The sequence below is a fragment of the Lissotriton vulgaris genome, chromosome 12 (assembly GCF_964263255.1).
Source record: "Lissotriton vulgaris chromosome 12, aLisVul1.2, whole genome shotgun sequence".
Taxonomy (NCBI): Eukaryota; Metazoa; Chordata; class Amphibia; order Caudata; family Salamandridae; genus Lissotriton; species Lissotriton vulgaris.
Window position 1 is genome coordinate 245,364,474 of NC_141700.1, and position 25,788 is coordinate 245,390,261.

Here is a 25,788-nt window from a genome sequence, read left to right on the forward strand (position 1 = left end):
GGGACAGGGGGAGAATGTTGGGGAAGGGGGGACAGGGGGGGGGGGGGGGGAAAGGAGCTAAAAGAGTGCAAAGATTCTTAGTCTTTTTTTCTGTTTTGTACTGTTTTTTACTTATGTTTACATATTTCACATATGAAATGTGTATTTCGTTGCAGTCCAATGTACATCCACACAATGGCCCACATGCTATCCGCGCTGAGCAGCTCGCGGCGCTATTCACTGATATCCTTAGATTACAACGCACTTTTCCAGCGATGTTCCCCATCTCCAATGGCTAAGGTAAAATCACTAGCCGATGATCTCACGATAGTCTCTCTTAATGTTAAGGGCCTCAACCATCCGGTAAAAAGGAGGAAAGTTCTCGAGTATCTTACCAAATCTAAGGGGGACATTATATTACTTCAAGAAACCAAACTGTCCGAGGATGATCTACGCGTTCTGAACATCCATTGGGCGTCACACATTCTGACTTCACCAGCAATTCATAAAAAGGGGGGAGTAATCACCCTTTTAGCGAAAAAAGCTAACCTAACACTAGTCTCGCACTCACACGACGAAGTAGGTAGACTTTCAATTACAAACCTTCTAAGGGAAGACGACCCCATTCATGTAGTAAATATCTACGGCCCAAATGCAGACGACCCGGAATTCTGGGACTCTGTCTCCCGCTCTTTAGAACCCATCCCTTCAGAGGACCTGATGATAGTGGGAGGAGACTTTAATTTCCCCCTTGACCCGATTTTTGATAGGCAATCCAAATGTGCCTTCCACCCCTCCCGCTCGCATGACGCCCTCCTTCGCCTCTGTGATAGATACAATCTGAAGGATTCCTGAAGCCTCCAAAACCCGGACGGTAGGGATTATACATTTTACTCCGCACCACACAACTCCTATTCACGTATCGACTTCATCTTGATCTCAAGCCCCTTTACACATCTTATAGAGGAGACAAAAATAGCCCCTAAATTGGTCTCTGATCAAGCCTGTATCCGCACCAAGCTGGCTGGCTCTAAATCTATTCTCCCACCCAAGAGATGGCGCTTTAACGATGAGACACTTTCAGATCCCACGAACAAATTACTAATAACTAATGCCATTGAGGAATACCTGTCCATAAATGACACCCCTGACACTACACCCAACACCCTGTGGGATGCTCTGAAAGCCACAATTCGCGGGGTCATCATCACCATCAGGGCCAAGACAAACAAGGCGCTAAATAAAGAACTAGAGACTCTGGAACATCAGATTGGTGCACTGGAAGCCCAACACAAATCCAACCCGTCAGATAATATAGTACTAGATACACTAACCAAAAAACAGTACGAATACAACACCATCACCAGCAAACGGGCGGGTGTATGGATCAATCGTTTCAAGGCCCTAAAACTGTGTGAGGGCAACAAAGCTGGGAAACTGTTAGCCTCCTACCTCAAACATAAACAGAAACTGACCACCATATCGTCCATTAAAGATTCCAGAAACATCACACATACTAAACAATCTAATATCCTTGACACTTTCAAAACATTCTACGAAGACCTATACAAAAATGACAATCTACTAGACGAATCAGCATGCTTGGACTACCTCAATTCACTCCACCTTCCTAAACTTTCTGAAACAGATAGAGATTGGGGAGCCCAGGTGAAACCTAACACAGAAATCAGAGCAGCAATCAACACCCTGAAGAATAATAAGGCCCCCGGTCCGGACGGCTTCACTGCGCCCTTCTATAAGGCATTTACAGATCAACTTAGCCCTCCGCTCCTTAAACTTTATAACTCTACTGCGGCCAATGGAGGTGTTTGCCCATCGATGAGTGAGGCCACGATAATAGTAATACCCAAGGAAGGGAAAGACCCCCTACTCACTAAAAATTACCGCCCCATCTCTTTGATAAATCTTGATTGCAAAATGTATGCAAAAATTTTGGCGACCAGACTAAATTCCATCCTCCACAAATTAATTAGCCCCTCACAGGTTGGCTTCCTAAAACACCGGATGTCAAATGACAACACAAGACTATTATGTCACCTTCTAGAAAAAGCAAAGACCTCTTCCTCCCCAGTGGTAGCGATAACCTTGGACGTGGAAAATGCCTTTGACAAGGTCCCGTGGTCCTTCCTACGACAGTGCATGCATTCTTTCAACCTTGGCGACTCCTTTACCAGGATGGTGATGGCCCTCTACTCTGCCCCATCTGCCAGGATAGCTATAAATGGCACCCTATCCGACCCGTTCCGCCTATACCAAGGAACCAGACAAGGCTGCCCTCTCCCCCCAGCTCTCTTTCTACTAGCCCTTGAGCCCCTCCTTACAGACATCAAAAATAACGGAGACATTGCGGGTATCTCCTTTGGGGACACGCGAGTCAAGTTAGCAGCATATGCTGACGACATCCTAATCGCTACGGAAGACCCTGCTAACTCAATCGCTGGGCTAATGACCTCAATAGACAAATACTCCTCCCTATCCGGCTACAAATTAAATAGAGATAAATCCGAAGTAAAACCTCTAAATGTCCACACCCCTAGAGAAGTACTGGGCGACTCCGGCCTAATCTGGCAAACAGACGTGATTAAATATTTGGGGAAAGACTTTACCGATGACCTTCTAAGTACCCTTAAACATAACGAAAACAAAACCCTGGACAAAATCAAAAGACTGTTAGACGGTTGGTCACCCCGTTTCATCACCTGGTGGGGCCGTATTGAAACCATAAAAATGATGATATCCCCCTGGTTAACTACCTCATCACTATGCTCCAACTCATGCTCTCCAAAGAGTTTCATAACAAGTTGGATAAACTCATCTCGTCCTTTCTATGGGAGGGCAAAAAAGCCAGAATCAGTTTAAAGAAATTACGATTAGACAAAAAATTAGAAGGAGTCAACCTGGCGGATTTCAAAATTTACCAAATAGCCTTTTTAGCAAAACAGGGTTCGCACTGGATAACCTCACAGACTGATTATACCCCTGTGTGGCAAGGTCAATATTGAATGGCCTCAACCCCTGTGCCCTACTCACCATTAAACTCCGTCCCACCTTAGGCTCGGGCCCTATTTTCAAGAATACTAAAATGGCTCTTCTATAAGTTAGTAAACACCTGCCACAACAATTCCGACACTCAAATTGGGAGTCGCTATGGCACAATGCCGCCGTTACATACAAAGGAAACACTCTAAATTACTCCTCCTGGATAGATAGAGGTATACTATTCCCCCACCAACTCACCGAAAATTCGCTTCCACTAACCTTTAGGGAAATACAGAATAGGTTCCTTCTACACAATGTTGAATTTTATAACTTCTTACACATTAAAGTAGCACTAGCAAAAGCTAACCTGAAGGATGTCACCCCCTCCCTCCCAGGCTTGCTCACCTCCCTTAACAAATTGGGCCACCAAGTCTCTAGATTGTATAAACTTATGCGCCCACAATCGTCCTCCTTAAATGAACCTCTCCAACGCTACTGGGATTCATTCTCATCCACACCTACCTCAGACATAGAATTGGCCAGTACTTGGGAGTCCACCACTCGCCACAAAATATGCCCTACAGTCTCACAAACCAAGTTCTGGCTACTACATAAGGCCTTCTGGACACCTAGGAGGCTGTTTCTCCACAAAATCAGAACCGACGACACATGCTGGAACTGTACAGGTGAGGGAGGAGACCTGGAACACCGAATTTTCAGATGCCCCTGTGTAACCTCCTATTGGGACAGAATCTTTGAATTTATAACTAAAGTCCTCCATATCACCCTCCCAAGAAATTTTCAACGCTAGTTCTAGGTTTTGCCAAAGCCGTCACACTCAATGATGAAGACAAAGCCCTACTCGACCTACTGCTGACGGCTGCGGTTAAAATCATACTTAATAACTGGAAAAGCACGAACAAAGCTTCTTTCCCCCACTGGTTGAACTGGGTCACCAACTTAAGAGGAGCTGACAACATAGCCTTAGCTACTACCCCATTGCGTCCGCCACTCAGGAAAATCTGGTCCTCGCTAGACGATCACTTTGACTTATACAAACCTCCTTGAAACTTGGTTACTTCGCACTCATATCGTATTTTCGCCTACCTATATCGCCGGTTGGGGGGGTAGTGTTCCCTTTCTGTGCCTCTGCACGGCTACCATTCTAAAACTCTGTCCGCTCAACGTCAAAATTTGTCAATTCCAACTCTCCTATGTATTATATATATGTTTCACGCAAATGTATGACTTACGTTGCTTCTGTTCTATTGAGGTCGTGACACTATCATTCCAGGGCTTGGTATACAGTCCGTCATGTAACATTGGTTGCAAATCTCCTTTGTCTATCTGCTGGTTAATACATGTAAAATTTTGTTTGCTTTATTTGATTTGATTTTGTTTAATTTTACTGTACTGTATTTTACTGTATTTAATTTTACTGCAAATAATTACTTTTGTCCTGATGTATCTCTCTGAAGCTCCTAATAAAAAACTTTGAACACAAAAAGAAAAAAGACAAAGTACATAGGGCTGTTAATAAGGAGTTCTGTAAAGGGGAGTGGGCTCTTGTCAAAAAACCAAACGTTCAGCTCAAGTGCAAATCTAAGTATTTTGATCCTGAAGAATTTATTGAGGTTACTGACAGTGCTATTTGTCTCAAGAATGTTGGATGGCGTAACAAAAGTGATGCCATAAAATTGAAGAAAGATCTAGTTGATTTATGGAATAATGGTAAAGGTGATCGAGAACAAATTGAAAGTGAGTTTTCGTGGCTTGATACATATACAGGGGGAAATGGTATCAATCCTGATAACCTTAGCCATATTTTAAGTGACTCCATGAGCAAATACAGTAATGTCAGTGATGTTTACAGGTCACATAAAGAGGTTGAAAAAAACACAGAAAAAGAGTTGGGTAGTGAGACTCATTTTAGTAATCAGGTTGGTGTTGATGTTGTCCCCAAACATGAGTCCTCCACATCCCCTGCGGCAAGTGAAAATACTACGGTGTCTCATGGCGGATGGGAAGGCACTTGTACCAGATTAGGCAGAATACCCAAGTTTCCTAAAATGTTTCAGGACTATGTAATGCATTAACTTTTGTTCCATTTGTTGGGAAGGGAGATGTTGTAGGTCTAGTCGTTTCTCAGGCCCTTAATGCTTACCTTTCATTGGTTGTTGTCCTACGTCACTTCGAACGTTTGTTATTGTACTTATACGACGTCACCACATTCCAGATGGTGAGGAGCCCTTCGCTGAGACTCTGCGCAGTCTCCCCCTTCACTCTCCCCGCAAGCTCGTTAAATCTGAATAAATATATTCATATTCACAGTATCATTCTCGTGTCATCCTTTCCACATCACTACAGTAGACAAGGATTTAGACACAAGGGCAGTACTAATAAGATAAGTGTCGGGGCATGGCTAGCAGCCACCGAGAATGGCCGCAGCCTGAGCGAGCTCCCGTGTCACTACACAGCATCCTGCCTTATCCTGTGCCGTCCATTAAGCTAATCGTGCTGAAGTGCTGTGTCCTGTTCCCCTCCCCCCCCCCTCCCGGGAATTAACATTAGAAAGTTTCTGCGGAAAAATCAGAGGAGCGGGTGATCGTTCCCAGTGATTCCGCGGGAGCGGTAATGGTGACTCCTTGATGTGGGGCGGAGGTTGCAGCCCGCAAAGTCCGGTGTAGATCTGGTGACATAGTGGAGGCCTCGAGATTGCGGCATACGGGACCGAGTGCCACCGTACCCTACAAATCTGCCTGCACTGCTGCGATCTAGCGGGGCTGAGGGCCTGGGATTACTGGCCTGGACGTTTTTCACTGACTGCAGCCGTAGACACAGGCTTGGAGAGGGAGAGGCTCTGGGGGCCCTAACAATGGCCCCGGAAGAGGGCTGAGGTGCCGGGGACCTGAACCAGGGGTCTGATCACCGCTGGCGACAGTAAGGCGGAGCAGGAGATGCCATTGCGGGAGGAGACGTTAGAGACCTGAATCCGACGGAAGAGGCGCACTGTCTCTACTCAAGGCCCTGGCTCGGCGGCCTACAAGGAGAGAGCAAGAGAGACTGGTGCCAGGACTGAACAGGTGCAAAGGTGAGGAGGTGGTCCTGCGACCCTGCAGGGGGGACCCAGGGGTAGTCGACACACATAGGGGGCAGCTTGAGAGCAGTGGTTGGCACCCCTGGGGTCCTACAGTGGCTACTCTGAGGAAATGACTGGCATAGTCGCCTGGGGAGACTGAAAGGCTGGGCCCCAGAGACTACGTATTGGACCTGAGACCTGGCTAGGCAGCACTGGACGGTTCTGGAACTGGCCACCACATGCGACGGTAGGCTGAAGTTTGGCACTGGCTGGCAATGTTGAATGCGGTTAGGCCTGACTGGGAATCATATTGCTGAACAAAGACAGTGGGGAACGACCTAGGTGTAAAGGCCCCCCCCCCCAATAAAAGCATCTGATATGGAGTGGCACTGGGGGTCGCAGCTCTGTCCTGCAAGTTCGAAGGGCGGACTCTCCATGCTCCATACACTCTGAGCGAGGTGAAGCTCTGAAAGCCCTGTGGCTTCAGCGACTAGACGTGGTTTGCTCTTGTGGCTGGTAGTGGGATCTGGGGAAGGCGACCGGCTTGGGCTGCTTCAGTGGATAAGGAGGTACAAAAGGGGGTGGTGATGGACGGAGCATCTGAATCAATCAAACACTCACACCCAGTCAAAAGATCTGGGTTTAATCCATCACCGTTCTTTAGCCCACTCTGCGACCCCAGTTCAGACATGGCTATATGCAAATCAGTCTGACCCTGTGCCTCATGGGTGATGGATTAAACCCAGATCTTTTGACTGGGTGTGAGTGTTTGATTGGTTCAGATGCTCCGTCCATTACCACCCCCTTTTGTACCGCTTTTGGCCACCATAAGTGTGGCAGGGTATGCTCAGACGTGAGTCCCATGCTCACTTTGCCACTGGATTCAAGCAAGCTGGGCTGAAGATGGCTGGAATGCCAGAAACCGGTCCTCGGAAGCTTGTTTCCGGTCCAGGGAAGGCATGGCTTGGAAGTTCGGGCTGGACTGTTCCCATGAGGCACAGGGTCAGACTGATTTGCATATAGCCATGTCTGAACTGGGGTGGCAGAGTGGGCTAAAGAACGGTGATGGATTAAACCCAGATCTTTTGACTGGGTGTGAGTGTTTGATTGGTTCAGATGCTCCAACCATTACCACCCCCTTTTGTATCGTTTGTGGATAAGGAGGCGCAATGTAATCCATTCTTTGAGGAGGCACAGACTCTTGGGGCAGTAACAGAACGCATTGGCGACTCTGGAAAGAGGTTGTAGTCTAAGCGGCACTGATACAGCGGAGAGTTGAAACGATTTGGGGGGCCTCTTCTGGAGACAACTACAACTTGAGGTGCAACGGTCGGGAGACAGCTCAAGGGATGCCGCATAGGAGTCCCGATACTCTCACCACCGTGTTGTGGGTAATCCGGTGCTGCACTTTATTCTCCTTTGGTGAAGATACCAGCGGACTTGCAAACATGGCAAAAGGCGGGAAAGGTCCAAAGGCTAACGCCCAGAAGCAATTAGCTAAATTTGCCTGGACCAAGACAGGGGAGGAAGGCGATTCGCTGCAGATGGAGAAAGATGGGGGGTGGTTGCCTCCAAGCAGGGACCGGAGCCAACCTTGCCCAATGTAATGGCAGCAATCAATGGGGTACGCGCCTCATTGGACTCAGTTACGGTGGAGGTCTCTCTTATCAGGGCTGATTTCCGGAAGATGGATGACAGAGTCAAAGAGCTTAAGATAGTCACGAGTGCCCTGCTGACGGATACATCGGAACTTCAAACGCAGATGCGTGAAATGCAAAAGAAACAGGAGCGAATGTTGCAGCAGCTGGACGATTATGAAGGTCAGGCACGATGCAATAATATTCGCATCCTGGGGGTTCCAGAACGAGTTTAGGGGCCGGCGGTGGACCTAAATGTGGAGGACCTCATTACAAAGTATCTCAAGCCCAAGACTTTGTCCAGCTATTTCTCCATTGAAAGAGCCCACAGAGTGCCAGGTGGGAGACCAAAGCCGGGAGCACCCCCGAGGCCCCTTATTGCCCGTGTGTTCAATTACCGGGACAGAGACATAATTTTACAGACTGCGAGGTCAAATCCCCTGTGAGAAGTTGGCCTGATATGTAGTGTTTCCAATTCTGGAACCACTTGGTATCAGTCCAAACAAACCCCAATGATGTCTGGTTGTAAGTCAACCTTGTTAGACAAGCTATCCTAGTGGTAGCATGGACTAAGCAGACTTAAAGGCTTAACTTAAGAGGTCGTGTTAAGCGAGCTGTTTTACCACATACAATCCTGTAATACCAAATGAAAGGACACCACACAAGTATATATTATAAAAATATATGTGTTTATTTCTAAATTAATCCCCAGTACTCTTTATGAGCAAAGGGGCACAAGCGTTAAATCAAAAGCACAGTATAAAATACAAAGTTGCACAATTTTGGATGAGGGCCGGTGGCCACTCAAACCATATACTAAAAAAATGGTATAAGAGATACCAATCGAAGAGTGGTTAGGCCTAGGGCCTAGGGAATCGCTGGGAGCAGTCAGGACTAGCAATGCTGAAGTCGGGAGTAGCCCACGGAATTCGGGTGCAGCAAAATTGGGGTGACCATAGGATAGCAGACCCTACTCTCCTACACCCCACTGAAAATAAATAACTATGAGGTTGCCTTCTATCCTGACTTTACCGCCAAGGTCCAGGCACAGCGTTGCAGCTTCCAGGCGGTGAAAAGGGAACTAAGAGACCGGGAGGTTAAATATGCAATGCTTTTTCCGGCAAAGCTGAGAGTGGAATCGGATGGTAGATAATCGTTCTTTGAGTCACCGGAGGCAATCTGGGATTGGATGGAAGGTTGGACCACGGTTGGGGACCAAAGACGAGACCGCCCCAGCAGATCTGGCCAACACAGAAGCGCTCGGCCAGAAGTTACGAACAAAGGCTCAGCAGGGGAAGACACTCAGATGACGGAGCGGGAGTGACAACCCCAAGAGACTGTTGCTGAGAGACATGGGGCCTCACTGACAGCGCAAATAATGGGGGGGGGGCTAGGGTTGTGATACCCATTAGTACACGTTATATAGGATGGGGCCGCATGAATAGACCGAGATTGTTGGGTTTAACTGATGTGATATGTTAATGAATAGATTAATGGATATATTGGATGGCAAAACTTTAAGATGGTTGTGATATGTATATGTGGGGACAGGAGTTGGCTAACCCCGTGCATTTTCAGCATTTCGGGGGGGTAGAGAGGCACTCTGCCATGTTTGGGAGTGGGTAGTTCTAAGTCCACGGGCAGGGGAGCAGGGGAGGGGGCGGATGTTCGGGGGTTGGGAGGAGGGGGGAGTTTAACTGGTTATCGTTTTATTGGTGCAATGTATGGTTTTAAGACCTCTTTACGCAAAATGGCCATTCTGACACTTAGACGAACACAGATGAGTGAGATACCGCAACTTTCTGTCTGAACTGATCCGTATGTTAGAGAACAGGGTTACAAACGGATATAGGGGAGGGACAGAGACAGGGTACTCTGGGTATTAACCTGGAATTTCAATGGGGTGGGCGATAAGATAAAGCGAGGGGTAGTGCAGCAGTATCTGAAGAGACATGCCCCTGACGTGGTTTTACTGCAGGAAACACACTTGGTGGGACATGAGACTAAGCCCCTCACTAGATGTGGGTACAAGCTCCTGATACATGCAGACTACACCACCGGGTCAAAGGGGATGGCAATCCTGGTGAAAAAACTACGCCCCTTATAGTCCATAAGACGTGGGCGGATCCGGGGGGGCAGGTTCGCTGGGGTGGAAGCCCAGTGGGACAGAAGAGATATAAATATACTTTCCGTTTATCTACCACCCGCTCTAGGTAAACAAGCATTGGAGGACCTTGGTGGTAGGCTGCTGGGACTCCGAGAAGGTACATTGATCATGGGTGGGGATTGCAACGTGACTTTAGATGACACAGTGGAACGGCATCCACCGAGGTCCAAAGCAAAATCCAGTGGGTTAATAGCTGATTTCGTGGCGACAATGGAATTGCCTGACATAGGCCGATCGCTTCAACCCACCGGGAACTTATAAACGTACTTCTCTGGTGTGCATCAGAGCTTGTTGCAAATTGACTACTTTCTTATACACTTGTCCTCAGTGGGGTGTTTTGCCCAGTCACAAGTTTTGCCAAGGGGTATATCGGATCACTCCCCAGTTTGGGTAGACTACACACATTGGGAGCGGCAGATGCGTACCACTATTGTTATCAATCCATGGCTCCTACACATTCCGGACATTAGGGAGGTACTACGTACTCAAACAGAGAACTATTTCACTGAAAACGTGGGCTCGGTTAACTCTGCACACACACTCTGGGAAGCGTATAAGGTGGTCCTGAAGGGGCAGGCCCTATCTCTAAAGTCAGGATACATTGCCAAGAAGCATGAACTTCTGGTCCAGACGATGCAGACCTCCTGGAGGCTAAACAGGCACATGCACAAGATCCCTCTCCAGACACTAGCCATAGGCTTCTACTGAAGCAAGACGAATAATCAGATAAAAACTAGGGAGCGCATGTTTGCTAAATATTGCAATACCCAGCATAGAATATATGAGATGCGAGATAGAGCTGGCAGGACACTAGCGTGGTTGGAGAGGCGAGAGCAGGGAACGAGATGGGTACATAAACTGACAACACCAGGGGGCGATATCGCAACGCATCCGCGGGAAATAGCTGAGGAGTTCGCCTGCCATCTGGAAAGGGTGTACACCCCCTCCACACATTACACGGCTGATGATTCACGCAAACTTCTCAGAGATAGGGACATGCCGGCCCTCTCAGACTCAGAGAGGGAGACCCTAGATGCTGATCTCTCAAATAAGTAAGGCCATTGGACAAATTAAATGCGGGAAAGCTATGGGGCCCAATGGTGTGCCGATTGAGTTTTTGAAAGCCACTGCCTCTTTGACGGTGCCCCATCTAAGGGCTATGTATGAGGAAAGCTTAGAGATGGGTCAGCTACCAGCGGATCAATGGTTAGCTAATATTGTGGTAATCCACAATCCGGGAAAACCAGCGGATAGTTGCAGCTCCTATAGACCTATCTCGCTGATCCGTGTGGAGGCAAAGGTTCTGGCTAATAGGTTGGTGACGGTTATCTCATCACTGGTCCACCCGGATCAATCTGGGTTTATGCCAGGCAGAAAATCGTCCCTTAATATCAGATGTCTGCATAACGTGATGGCTAGGAGGGAATATATTGAGGAAGATGCCACACTGCTATCTAATGATGCGTCCATGGCCTTTGACTCCATAGAATGGCCCTATTTATTTGAAGTCCTGGAAAGAGTGAGATTGGCCCCTAAATTTGTGACCTGGGTGAGGCTGCTATACACGGATATCCTGGGGCAGGTGAGGGTCAATGGCTATACGTGCCGGATGTTTGGGCTACACAAGGGCACTAGACAGGGATGCCCGCTATCCCCGCTGCTATTTTCCCTTTTGCTGGAGCCCCTTGCGGCCAGGGTGCGCAGATGATGTGATGGTGCGAGGGATGCGATGGGCGGCCGATGTGGGAGATCGTATCTCCTTATATGCAAACGATATTTTGCTGTGTTTAACATCCCAGTACAAATCCATCAGTGTTGTACTTCACATATTCACGAATTTTGGCAAATACTCCGGGTATGCAATCAACTGGCACAAATCTGTCTTGTTTATGTTGCACGGTCAGGTCCCCCGAATTCCAGAAGGTTACACTATAGCAGTAGCAGAAGAGGGGGTTCAATATTTGTGGATATATGTCACCTCGGATCCAGCTCAATTTACCAGTTCCAATTTAGCCCCCATTGGCTCGACTGCGCACGGATGTGAAGCATTGGAGGTCTCTGCCTCTTTCGCTAGTGGGCAGTGCTGCACTTTTCAAGATGCTGGCCCTCCCACGCTTCCTTTACATCCTCCATAATTGCCTGCACAAAGTCCCCGACTAATATTTTAGAGCAGTAGAAGGGGAAATTCGTACGCTGCTTTGGGATGGGAGGGTCTCTAGGGTTGCACTTAAGAAACTTACGAAAAGCTGGTACGATGGGGGTATAGCATTGCCTGACCTACAACTCTACTACTGGGGGGGCGCTAGAGGGAGCCGAGCAAGATGGCCGCACACATGTGAGGCTCTGCTGGGACCGTCACTTATTCGCTTTAAAATCCTGCACATCCTGCTGCTTATTCCCCCCAGCTTGATGGCAAAACACGACTGAAGTGCCTGGGAAGCGGGTGTGGTGCTCTCCCTTCGCTGAGGGGGACGTTTGAACTGTGTTGCCGGAGGTGCCGAGCTCCGCCTGCATCGAGGCCAGAGGCGCGCGACCCAGCGACTTGTGCCCAGCAAACGGATCGGAGCTTGACGGCCGCTCCCCCTGCCTGGGAGAACGGCCTGGAGGACAGAGATCCACGCTGCGGGCGGCGGCGGCGCTTCGAGGACGGTGGGAGAGTGCTCGGTGCTCGTGAGGCCTGGAGTCCGGCCCTGCTGGTGGTGGTGAGTGGCGCGAGGGCCTAGGCGAGCCCGGGGCTGCGGAGGCGGCGCTGGGCCGCACTGGGCCGCGCTGCGCGAGCTGCAGCTGGCCGGGTCGCGGGACGGGGATAGAGCACGCCGGAGTGGAGCTGGGGGAGCGCTGCCGCCCCACAGACTTCGGAAGGGCTTTTGCTGCAGCAGGACCTCGAGGGGGAACCAGGTGGCAATTTGGGACGGTGCTCTTGGCCTACTTCCCTGAACACACTGCTGATCCCTGCACTGTGGCTGCTGAGGCGGGGAACGACCGGGTGCTTTAAGACATAGCACTCACCCTTCTGAATCGTCTTGGGGATCGCCTTGGGCAGAACTGCGGGGGCGACCACCCTGCCCCACGGACTGCTGCAGCTGGGCTGCGTCACACATCGAGAGGGCGCCATGGGCAGGCCGGAACGCAATCAGCCCAAAATCAACTTTGAGGCTAAAAAGACGGCGCGATCCTCCTCGCAAGCGCCACCGGACACAGAGACTGCGGGGCGGTCGGAGGTACCCCGAACCTGGAGGCCACGTTGGTGGCGATGCAGAAAACACTACAGTCCATTGAAGGCACCATGGAGGCGGTCAATCACAGGCTCGACCATATGGCGACGCAGTTCGACCGGCAAAACGAAAGAATGGGTGAGGTGGAACAGAGGGTGTCTGCTACAGAGGATGGGCTGGCTACGGTGACAACTAAGGTATTCAATATGGAGAGGGTTCTGGCGGTGATTCAGGCGAAGAACGAGGAGTTGGAAGGGAGGTCCAGGCGCAATAATATTCGCGGCACGGGCCTGCCGGAGTCCACGAATGTGGGTCGGATGGAAGACTTCATGGAACGCATGCTGGTGGACATTTTTGGCTCAGACCAGCTATCGCGGGTCTTCATCGTGGAGCGGGCACACCACACTCTGGCGAAGAGACCGGTGCCTGGGGCTCAACCGCGTCCTATCATTGCTCGCATACTTAATTATAAGGACCGAGATGTCATACTTCGTCTTGCCCGGGAGAAGGGCACTATTGAATACCAAGGGAATAAACTTGAGTTTTACCCAGACTTCATTGTGGCAGTGCAGACAGCGCGGAAGGAGTTCGCCCCGGTGAAACAACTGCTTCGCGCCGAGAACATTCCATACGCCATGTTGTATCCGGCTCGTCTTCGGATAGGGCCCCCGTCGGACAACAAAATCTTCGCCACCCCTAAGGCTGCTATGGACTATGCGAAAAAACGCAAAAGAGACTCCAATGTACAGCAGGAGGGGGAGGGGGACCTACTGGACGATGCGGCTTAGGCACCTGACTCCTTGCTAGTCACCCATTGTTGGAGTGTTTTCCCTGTGAGATGTGTTGCCGCTTGGCGCTGCGTGGCTCATTACCCCGCTGAGTTGCTTTACCCTGCCTTAATTTGCGGAACGCTGGTTAAATGGACATGTTCTCTGTGGTCATTATTCTGGTATACTATGGTTCACCTGTTGGGCAACTTGCGGTTGGGTTGTTTATAGCATGGGGCTAGTATGCTCACGTTGACACTTGGGTCGTGCATAGTTGCGACTGAACATATGGAGGTGAGAGCATTGTATTTAGTTGCTTGACTGCACTTTTTACTGCTGAGACTAGGCGGCTTTGACTTGCAGCAATCCATGTTGCTATGGGGTTGGGTGGGGAGGAGCGGGATGTTCTCATCGATTGCACGGTCCGCTCTCTCGTCAGTCACCTGGCGAGAGCTGTGCGCCACTGCGTCCCCACAAATGGGAGATCCCCACACACTTATGTATGCACTGTTGGGGTTGTTGGGGGTGGGGGGATGGGGTCAGCTTTGGCAGGTTGGGGATGCTGAAGTGGGTGGAGGGGGTTTGGGGGGTTCTGGATTTCCTGGGTATGGTCGCAGTGTTTCCTTGTGTATGATGGCAGGTGTGGGAAGCTTGTACAGGGGTTGGGAGGATACTGGTCATTGTGTTGCCTGGTAAGTGCGGCACTACTTGCTGACACTTGAAGACTGAATGGCTGTGTGCGCTGTGTTTGTCGTTGGCTTTTGGGGTGGTCTTGCTGCCTTTGGGACATACTTTGGTTCTGGATGAATGGACATGGGGGGTAAAATTACATGTATTACTTGGAATGTGAGAGGGTTGAACCGCCCACAAAAGACTAGGCAAATGCTGGCATTTCTTAATAGGTATGGTGCACACGTTGCCTTCCTTCAGGAGACACATCTTTGGGGTAGGGCGGCAGAAACTGTGGGTAGCAGATGGGCGGGAGTTAGACTGGCATCAAACTACTCATCTTATGCACGCGGTGTGATGATTCTGATTTTAAAAAATGTACCGTTTGTTATACTACATGAGGAAATTGATAAGGAAGGTTGATATATTATAGTACATGGTAAATTATGTGGAACCCCGATCACGCTCATTAATGTATATGGACCAAATGTTGATGACCCTGATTTTTATGTTGCACTCTGGAACAAGATCTACATCCTACCACAGTCGGCTGTGCTTTGCGGTGGGGATTTTAATGTCATTCTGGATGGGGAGATGGACAGGAAACAAGACAAGCCCTGTGTGCGCAAGAAAGCGGCTGCTGAAGTCAGTGAGGGTATGAGAGGACTTGGGCTGGTGGATGCGTGGCGTCTGAGGCACCAGGATAGGAGAGAGGGTACTTGCTATACATCAGCGCATGATACGTGGTCGAGACTGGACTATTGGTTGGTGACTCGGGATGTCAGTGGATGGGTGATGGATGTTGGCCACTTGCCCCGCACGCTCTCCGATCACGCGCCGGTCCGCTTGGAAATGCGGATGCCAACCTGTGCGCCTGCTCCGTTCACTTGGCGCCTGTCGCCGGAAACCTTGACTGATCAGGTGTTGCGTGAACGGCTCAGAACTATAATTGAAGAGTTCTTTGATAAAAATGTTGGCACTGTTGACAGTATGTGTACGGTGTGGGAGGCCTTCAAAGTGACTATACGTGAGGCGTGCATCGGCCTTCAATCTGGAGTACTAACATCGCTGAGAGACTCCATGACTAGGTTGGAAGGGGAGATATTGGCGCTTGAGCGCCGGTTGGAGGAATGCCCCGATGAAGCTTTGCTAGCAGACATTAGATCGAAGGTTACCGAGTACAACGAACTAGCTGATCAGGAGGTGAAGTTCCTGTCCAAACATGCCAGGGCGCGCTATTATGGTGAAGGGGGTAGACCGGGGAAAGGACTGGCGGATCGCATAAGGGAGCCATGGGCCAGGCACTGTACGGTGCAAGAAATAGAGGACGGGGAGGAGGTTGTGACTAACACAACTGACATCCTAGGCAGCTTTACGAAATATTATGAAAGGATGTATGAGTATCGGGAGATGGCGACAGAGGAGGAAATAGCTCAGTACTTTGAGGACATAGCTTTGGTCTGGCTCTCGAGGGGTCAACAGGAATTCCTTATGCATCATATAACGGAGGAGGAGTTTAGGGCAGCGATAGCTGCCCTTCCTAATGGTAAAGCTGCTGGTACAGATGGTTTGCCGTCAGAATTCTATAAAGAGTATGTAGATCTTTTACTTCCGCACCTGGCGATGGTGCTGGAGGAAGCAGTAGACCAGAGCCAGTTTCCGACTACAATGAGAGAGGCGCTCCTCGTTGCATTGCCAAAACCGGGTAAACCTCCCAACAAGTGCGAATCGTATCGACCCCTGTCCCTCATGAATACTGATGTTAAGATCATAGCCAAGGTGCTGGCAGCTAGACTGCGGCTACTCCTCCCGGTAATGGTGTTGTCGGACCAGTCGGGATTTTTTCCGCTCCGGTCTACCACCCACAATTTAAGGGCTCTCTTTGCTGTGTTACATCTGCTCAAACCGGAGCTGGCTGCGGTGGCGGTCATGCTTGACGCCGCGAAGGCCTTCGACTCAGTTGCATGGCGGTATATGATAGCAATCCTGCATCGGATGGGGGTGCCTTTCTTTTTTACATCGTTAATAACCCTTCTCTATACTAACCCCATAACACAAGTGAGGGTCAACGATCAGGTCTCGAACTCGTTTCCGGTACAGAGGGGAACTCGACAGGGTTGCCCTCTTTCGCCTTTGCTATTCGCCATTGTGATGGAGCCCCTGACTTGTGTCTTGAGGCAGAAATATGCTGACGCAGCTCTGAAATTCCCCCTCCGGTCGCTGGCTGTGTCCATGTATGCCGACGACATGGTCCTTTACGTGCGCGAGCCTGCTCGCCATCTTGAACCTATACTTCGAGAGTTCATACGGTTTGGCCGTCACTCGGGTCTGACCATCAACTGGGAAAAGTCTGTAATACTCCCTCTCACCGACGCTACCCTTCCCTTTCCCTTGGAATTCCCACTGGAATGGGCGACGGAATCGGTGCGTTACCTCGGAGTCTGGATTCATCGAGATAGCCAAGAAATTATCAGGGCCAACTATGGCGTGGCTGTCTCCAAGCTGGAGGACCAGGTGGCGCACTGGATTCGGCTCCCCCTCACCCTTGCTGATCGTGTGTCTCTGATCAAAACGGTTGTGCTTCCGAAATTTTTGTATCTTTTTGTTAATATACCTCTCCCACTGAAGTCGCACTTCTTTGCCAGACTGCGGTCCTTGTTGACCACCTTAACCTGGGCTGGGAAGAAACCACGAGTGACGTGGGATGTGCTGACTAAACCATACGATCTGAGAGGCTTCGCTGTGCCAGATATGAAGTTATATTACTTATGTGCCCAAGCGCATTTCGCCGCCTACTGGTTGTCAGCTCCTCCGTACACCCCACACGTGGCGCTTGAAGCCAGTGCTGTTCTGCCGAACCCGCTGAGGGCTATGGTGGTTAATACTCACTCAGTGTTTGATAAGGGTGAGGTAGACACAGTGCGCTCCACGGCTAATGCGTGGCGAGAGCTTGATAGGAGAGCGAACAGGTTGCCGTTATATGCTCCTAGTATGCCGCTATTATATCACTCGGAGATCTCGGTATCGGGCGAAATCGGTGGTCTGCAGGTCCTACAGGGCGCTGGACTACACACTATGGGAGATCTTTTCCCGGGGGCCACGTTCCTCTCGTTGCAGAATGTGACGGAGCGATCCACGAATGTGGTCATGTCTACATTCATTTATGTCAGACTCCGAGCGGCCGTACACTCCTTATATCCTACGTATCCGGAGGAACCCTTGGCGCTAGGGGCCTTGCAGTTACTCTACACCACGACGGATAGAGTTAAATTGCTCTCTAGATTGTACCGAGCTGCACAGGAGGATGAAGGGGGGGGGGGGGTGCTGTGCTGGCTAGGGTCAGATGGGATAGATGCCTGCCAGAACCATTGAATGATGATGAATGGACTGAATGCTGCTCCATGACTGGGGGGTATGTGGCCAACGGCAACTTTCGTCTTCTACATTTTAAATTTCTACATCAATGGTATTATACGCCAGTGCAGCTAGTTAGGTATGGTCTTCGCGAATCTGCTCAATGTGTCCGGTGTGGAGAGGATGATGCGGATTTCGTGCTGTAACTCCCAGAAGGGAGTCACGTCTTGCTCGAGAGTTTTGACTCTCGAGCAAGACGCGATGCCGAGGAGACGCTGACTTTTTGCAGCCCAAGCCCTGAATTTTTCAAGCCTTGATGAGGAGTGACCCAACTAATTGGACCCACCTCCCCCGCTCGGATGGACCCTTCTGGGAGTTACAGATATTACATCAGTGATCTACTACATTGGCTCTTCAAGAATCTGGATTCAACGTAGTTCGTGAATCTCCTAGGGGGCTAATCTGAAGCCCTACAAAGACTTTTGGTTTGCCCCATTCTGTCCTGATGAAGACCCGCACGGCCAAGGTCTAACTTACATACATGGCGCCAAGACGGGTCGAAACATCGACGCCCCTTTAAAGCGCACGGCCTGGATCCCCACCCTTCATACCTAACGTGCCACATGAGAATGTATATCCCGATGTACAGAATTGTGTGAAAATACCACTTAAACTGCATTTGTGGCCAGGCCAATAAGGACAGTGATTGAGAACAGTCCGCATTTTAGACCTGTATTTTTTTTTATGTCATTACCCTAAATACCCTTCCTTTTCCTTGCCACTACACACTAGAGCACTCTTCCTCTTCGCACGTTCCTCTTTTGGGTCACCCATTTCTTACGTAATAACAATTACTGTAAAGTATGTTTACTATTACCATTTGCTATGAAAATAAATTGCCGGTGGATCTAGAATCTGGTTGTTGCTTTTTATCCCCTTTTGCTTGAATGATGTATTGATTACCTTGAACAGACTTGTGTTCCCTGAGCATGCTCGTAAATTGATGTACTAAATTAACTAAGTATTTCGATTAATTTGTCATTTAAAAAAGGGTTAGGACCAATGTTTATTGTACCATTCTTCCTTCTGCAGCACAGCTGAACGGAAGCCTCTAAACCATTGACAAAACCACTTTTACGTTGGGATATTGTGAATATCTCTCATTGCCAGCTTACATGCTGGTCAAAACTTGCTGCATCATCTATAAGTCAATAATTTTCTGAGAAGCTACATTTATGAAACATGATTCCACATAAATACATACATATATAAATAATTACCTATGCATCTGGAATTGTTTGACTAGTTAGGGTCAACGCTCATCAACTCACCAAATGGTAGGTCTGTCACAATCTAAGAAATGGGACAGAGCCTGACACCACTGGTAATTCAGACATAAATTAACCCAAAAGAGTTCTTTATGAGGTAAAGCAGTGGGTCATTTAGGATTTGGGAAAGCACGTGAACCTCAGTAAATCTGTTGTTTTCCACTTTGCAATATTCACAGTCCCTCTCCATCTCAAGTGGAGGTGGGAGAACCACCAGGTTTAGGAGTTTGAAGCTTCAGCCGGTTCTGCCATTGGAAACCTTCACCTGCTAGCTCATTCAAAACAGAGTCCTCCAGCCCACATATTGTTGTAATTCAAATCCTGTTTAGGGTAGAGCTTCTGATGGTGAATGTGTCCAGAAAAAAAATCGCAAAAGTCTAGGGAGAAACACCTTTCTTACCAGAATTATTTAAATTTTGTTCTGAAGAAAGAACCTCCAACTTGGAGGTTTCCTTCTGCAGGACAAAAATATGCAATGCGGGCTGCCATGACATGGTGGTCAGCCCACATTCATTTTTACCTAAACTGCTCCCGTCACATTGGTGGAAGTACTTTTGGCAGATACGATACCGCCTAACCAGCGTGGATTTCTTAATATGCTGTGTGCACTTCTCTGCCAAAGGGCTGATGTAGGGCGCCCACTGCACTATCCAGTAGCACGTCAATCATCAAATTACCCACTTGGTTATTCTGAAAACATGTGGCATTAGGCAAGAAGGATTAAACCTTCCTTGCTGGAACACACAAACGAACGCTATGTAAATTCCTTGATAACATAGAAGAGGTTTTAGAGATCCAACAAGTGCAACATGATGGTGTGCTACCACCCTTTTCTCGTGGCTAATAAAGGTCCAAGATTTGCGAAGCATATTTGCAGGGTTTACTTACTATCTGAAGTACCAGTGAGATAAATTATTTTGAATGAAGTAGTAAAAGTTTCCCTGTCAGCAAGTAATTAGCTCCCTGGTCGGCAATCTTGGTACTGAATATGTTAAATAGGGTCGCGGTTCATATTACACTTGAAAAGCAATAATTGTGGTGGCCGTCTTAAACAAAAAACACTGGAGAAATTCAGGCACTTGACACAGCAGTGGTGAGGAGAATTCATATTTCTGTTTTCCAAGTGCACAGGTTGTTACTGCTCCCATCGATCATTACTTTAATATTTACTATTAAGAAGCCACTATAATAGCTATTTATGCTTAATGGCTAGCCGAATTAAGGAGGCTATACAACACCAATATATCAGTCAGCAAAGGTTCTTGCTCCGGAGAGCATTAATGCCGCATTAATTACCAGAAATTCATTAGTCGCATTTCTCCTCCTAAATTCCACCATTTAAGGTTAAGTGAGGACAACCGGTGTGTCTTGTCTCACACAGTCTTAGGGAACTCACTCTCCTGTGAGATCTGAACCCAACCACTGCGAATGTTCTTGGCAAGAAATTAAAAAGCGTTCACCACGTTGTCTCCTGAAACCAAACACAATTTCTTTGCACAAAGAACAACTGACATTCACAAGTTTCTATCTTATTTTGTGTCCATTTTAGGGTCTTCCTTTACCTCGCCCTTTTCCCACCACCTTCAAACACATTATTTTGCCAGTGTTCTGTCTCAGCACCTGGCAGATCTGGTGATAAGAAACTCACTCATGAGGTTTTATCAGCGCTATACGAAACAAATACACTATTACATTCCAAGAGTGCTATCAGACATTAACCAGAAGAACCTCGAAGACGGACATTTTTTTAAATCTTTCCGCCAAACAGATCAGTGCCTTAGAAACACTTCAGATTATAACCAGTGTAAGGTGGCAGCATGCTTTGGGTGAGTGTCCTCTCTTGGATGAAAGATGTGAAAGGCACCCTGACCAGCTGAGGAACGAGGTCTCCCACGAGGGGTGTTTCAAATAAGACTCAGAAACAATTTGTTGGTTCAACCTCAAATCCCTCTTTGACTGTCCTTTAGATTATCAGGCTACCCTCCCTATGCACTCATCTTTCTTTGCCAAAAGCATCAGTGGTTATGAAGACAGGGGGCATAGATTCAAGAGGCAAAGAAGATATGGAGGCTGCTTTCTTTTTGACAATGGTGATAGAGAGTGAAATGAAGTCACCGGTTCTGTGCCTTTTGGTGCGGTCTACACAGCTTCAAATCAGAGAAAGTGGCTTCATAATGTTTAAGTTTGGAATTACCAAAAGCTGAATGTCAGCAGAACAATGTTTTATTTTAATTGTCTTCAAAAACTTGTAGAAAATGTGTAATTACCAGGCTATAGTCATAAAAATTATGATCTCAGCTCATGTTACCAGACATAATTCGATATATAAATTATTCAGAATTTAAATCAACTTTGTTGTCATTTAATAAAACAAAAATGTTAGCTATTTAAAAAACAAAACATGCATCCATACCGGAACATCTTGTGGTGATTGCTGTATCCAGTGTGGTTCCATGGTGCATTTGATTGTGCCTTCTGGATCCATGTCGATATCCCACCAGGAGAGGATCACCTGTGCTTTGCCCGATGTCACAGGTTCAAAGTGCACTGTGTGGGATGCGGGGCTGCTGCTCACGGCTTTACTGAAATCGACCCTGCAAAGCATTTAAAGGCTGGTGAACTTCTCACCCAGAAAGCTCAGTTTGAAGTGACATCATGCATAAGGGTCTCAGAGCAGATAGTTGATGCCATCAAGTAGCTCTCACAATCCAATGTCCCTCAACATAGTATACAGAATCATTAGGAACCTTGTTTGAAAGATGCGAATGGGCAGGTGACTTGAAATATAATGGTGAGGAAGGAAAGGTTATTTAGGCATAACAATAGTTCATCACCAAGGATATTCTCTGCATATTCATATTATTAGAAAGATCGAATCCAGAAGTCTTAAACTAATGTTTTCTCTACTTTTCTTTACATTTCAAAAAGCAAATGAGAAAAAAACTCATATCAGGTATCATTAAGAGGTCATTTTGTAAACATTTTATGCAGACAGAGGAACTTTCAATATGGCCACCTGTTCTGGGTCACTGTAATTTTAGCATCTATCAGTGCCACCAGACTCTAGGTCTGGGGTACCAGCTAAATTAGCCATTGCTGTGTGAGACAAGGGCCTGCCTTGTAGGGCTGCTGGTTGTCAGTTGAACATTGCAAGCCGCATGACATAAGTTTTTGAATATTGGCATAATGTATCTGTCTGGACAGTACTATAACTGTCTTAGATGCAAAAGGACAGGATTGCCAGCAAATGTATTTCTGTGTTGCCATTCAATGGGTTCATTATTAACAATCGGACTCTCCTAGTGGCAAGAAGTGCAGTTGTTGTTCCATTATACTTCGCGGCTTCGTCTTTAGATCCTGTTAACAAACCAGAATGTGAGGATCAGGAGGTACACAATAACAGTAGTGGCAAGCCTGCTCTTGCCTGAAATCGCATCATTATACTGGGCACAGATTGTGAAGGAACACAATTACTTTAAAGTACCAAAGGCCTACTCCAGTTCTCCAAGTGGAGACAATTACGCACTGGTAAATCCAATAATGTTATGTTAGAAAGATTTATAATCCGGCCATTTTAAAAGTCGTAGTACTTGCTCATTGATTGGGGAGTGTGTGTGTGTGGCAGTGTGAGTGGGTGAATGTGAGAATGGGTCAACATTTAGAATAATGAGTAAGTGCACTGATGGATACATGAAGTGTGCCACGTTGCAGGCTAGGCTATATGCCCCGTGGAGGACGATTGGTGAAGACAGGAAAACACTGTACTGCCAGGGTTTCCTTGGCAGAAAAAAGTTACATACGTTTCTCTGACTATAAAAAAAGGGTTGTTTGGACAGAAAGTACAAAATTAATATTAACGGTGTGTAGCATTTTAGATAGCGCCACAGGTATTTATCATTTTTTGGCACTTTTTAATTCAACTGATTTTCAATTACATTTTTGATATAAGTGTAATATTTGCCAATTTGCACATTTAGATCAGAAGGTATTTATACCAGTATAATATAGGCGCGTTACCAAAGCTATTTTGCACCATGTGAGCTTCACAAAAAACATATAAACGAAGTATGTTTGGCTATTGCTAAAAGAATTGTTATATGCATTTTATGTATACCGTACACATTTACAGATGTAAATTGAAAAACACATGTTTATATTTGGGCGTACTAATTTATTGGCACTGTCACTTTAAATAAGGGGTAAAAAAATGGTATAAAAATCATGTGGTCTATTGTGAGCACGTCATGTGATCAAGGCTCTTCGGGGCTGAAACATGTTATGGCTACCACCATTCTTTGTAGGTAACAAAACTAAATTCTTAACCGTTTAAATTGTGCTCCATTTGTCTTGGAAGATTATGGAAGGCGTGGAGTCTTGCTGAGATATAAACATCTATATATACTTTTTCTTAAGCTTTCCCTACATTGAGTGAATAACGCTGCATAAATAACTTGCTAAATCTCAACTTCTATTCAATTGTATGATTAATTTAGTGTTGTTGCCTATAGTATAGAGAGTCCCAACTAACTTTGACAGATGTACTTTAAAGATATAAAAAACTTTTTTTTAGCTAACAGATTTTTCTGTTACGTATGTTGAATTGGCAATAAGTGTATTTATTTATTGTTTATTATAAGTCCTTCTCCAGGGGGCTCCACTCAAAATTTAATGAAGTGAAATACCAAAATAAATTCAAACAAGCATTGGAAATGCAATAGGTCTCGCATTAGAAAAGTTGGAGCTATTGGTATTGTAAATATAATTATTTTTTAAGTTATGTTTAGGTTTTTAAAATATTAAAATTATTAATATTGTTCTTTGAAATGCCAATAGTTATAAAATTAGCAAATGAGACACCTATAGCATTAGTAAAGATACATGTTTAGTTTTTCCCTGATTTACATGTATTGATATTACAAATCCCAATGGCTGTGGTCTTTGCTTTGAGTGTTGCTGTGGTGGTGCTGATTTGTGTTGTTGTGGTGTAGAGTGGTGCTGTGGTGTTGATGGTGTTGCGCTGAGTGTTAATGTGTTGCTGCCTAGTGATAATGTGGTGGCGCAGAGTGGTGCCGTGTTGGTGCAGAAGTGATGCTGTGTTGGCGCTAATGGTGATTTTTGGGAGGTGCTGAGTGATGCTGTGTTTTTGCTGACTGATGCTGGTTTGGCCCTGAGTGATGTTGGGGTGTCGCTGAGTGATGCTGGTGTTGCGCTGAGTGATGCTGGTGTTGTGCTTATTGCTGCTGTTGCTGAGTGGTGCTGCTGAGTGGTGCTGCTGAGTGGTGCTGCTGAGTGGTGCTGCTGAGTGGTGCTGTGGTGGTGCTGGGGTGGCGCTGGGGTGGCGCTGAGTGGTGCTGGGGTGGCGCTGAGTGGTGCTGGGGTGGCGCTGAGAGGTGCTGGGGTGGCGCTGAGTGATGCTGTGGTGGTGCTGAGTGATGCTGTGGTGGTGCTGAGTGATGCTGTGGTGGTGCTGAGTGATGCTGTGGTGGTGCTCAGTGGTGCTCAGTGGTGCTGTGGTGGTGCTGAGTGATGCTGTGGTGGTGCTGAGTGATGCTGTGGTGGTGCTGAGTGATGCTGTGGTGGTGCTGAGTGGTGGTGCTGAGTGATGCTGTGGTGGTGCTGAGTGATGCTGTGGTGGTGCTGAGTGATGCTGTGGTGGTGCTGAGTGATGCTGTGGTGGTGCTGAGTGGTGCTGCGGAGTGATGCTGTGGTAGTGCTGAGTGATGCTGTGGTGGTGCTGAGTGGTGGTGCTGAGTGGTGGTGTGGTGGTGCTGAGTGATGCTGTGGTGGTGCTGAGTGATGCTGTGGTGGTGCTGAGTGGTGGTGCTGAGTGATGCTGTGGTGGTGCTGAGTGATGCTGTGGTGGTGCTGAGTGATGCTGTGGTGGTGCTGAGTGATGCTGTGGTGGTGCTGAGTGGTGCTGCGGAGTGATGCTGTGGTAGTGCTGAGTGATGCTGTGGTGGTGCTGAGTGGTGGTGCTGAGTGGTGGTGCTGAGAGATGCTGTGGTGGTATTATTACTGACAATTATTAGAATCATTGAAGTTTACTCCCACGGATAGGAAACGGAGGCGGCTGACAAGGGACAGTGACGGCTATTAGAGGTGACGCTGGTGCCTCCAGCACAGACACGGTGCCCTTTTATCCTGCAGCTGTGATGCTGTTTTGGAATCAGTGGAGACACCCTGGTAGAAAGGAAGTGCTTTGTAGATACCTCAATGAGCAACACGCGCATTAGAGGATGTCTTTCGAGTCCAAAAGGGGCGCCAGAGTTGGTGTCCTTCTTTTATCTCTTATCTCTAGTATCGGAGACAAGAGAGAAATTACAGGAGCATCCGCGCAATGGGAAACCAAAAGTGTTTGCTTTTAAAGTCAAGTCAAGTCAAGTCATGAAATTTATATAGCGCACTACATACCCAGAGGGTTTCAAGGCGCTTAGGAAGAGGAGGAGGATTATTTGTCAAATATCCACGTTTTAAGCTGCTTTCTGAACGCTAGGTGATTCTGGGTTAGGCGAAGGTAGGCGGGGAGTGAGTTCCATGTTTTGGCAGCAAGGTGAGAGAAGGATCTGCCTCCCATGGTGGTCTTGTTGATGCGA

At 47.6% G+C, this 25,788-nt stretch overlaps 1 protein-coding gene across 1 annotated transcript in view; it reads right to left on the reverse strand.

Annotated features, from left to right (window-relative positions):
* The window catches only part of PRMT7 (protein arginine methyltransferase 7), a 479,021-nt gene that overhangs the window by 340,447 nt on the left and 112,786 nt on the right, over window positions 1-25,788 (reverse strand). Inside the window, exon 8 of the mRNA XM_086947749.1 lies at window positions 21,609-21,789. Within this exon, the coding sequence (XP_086803875.1) occupies window positions 21,609-21,789 (181 nt within the window). The remainder of the gene's footprint in view (window positions 1-21,608; window positions 21,790-25,788) is intronic.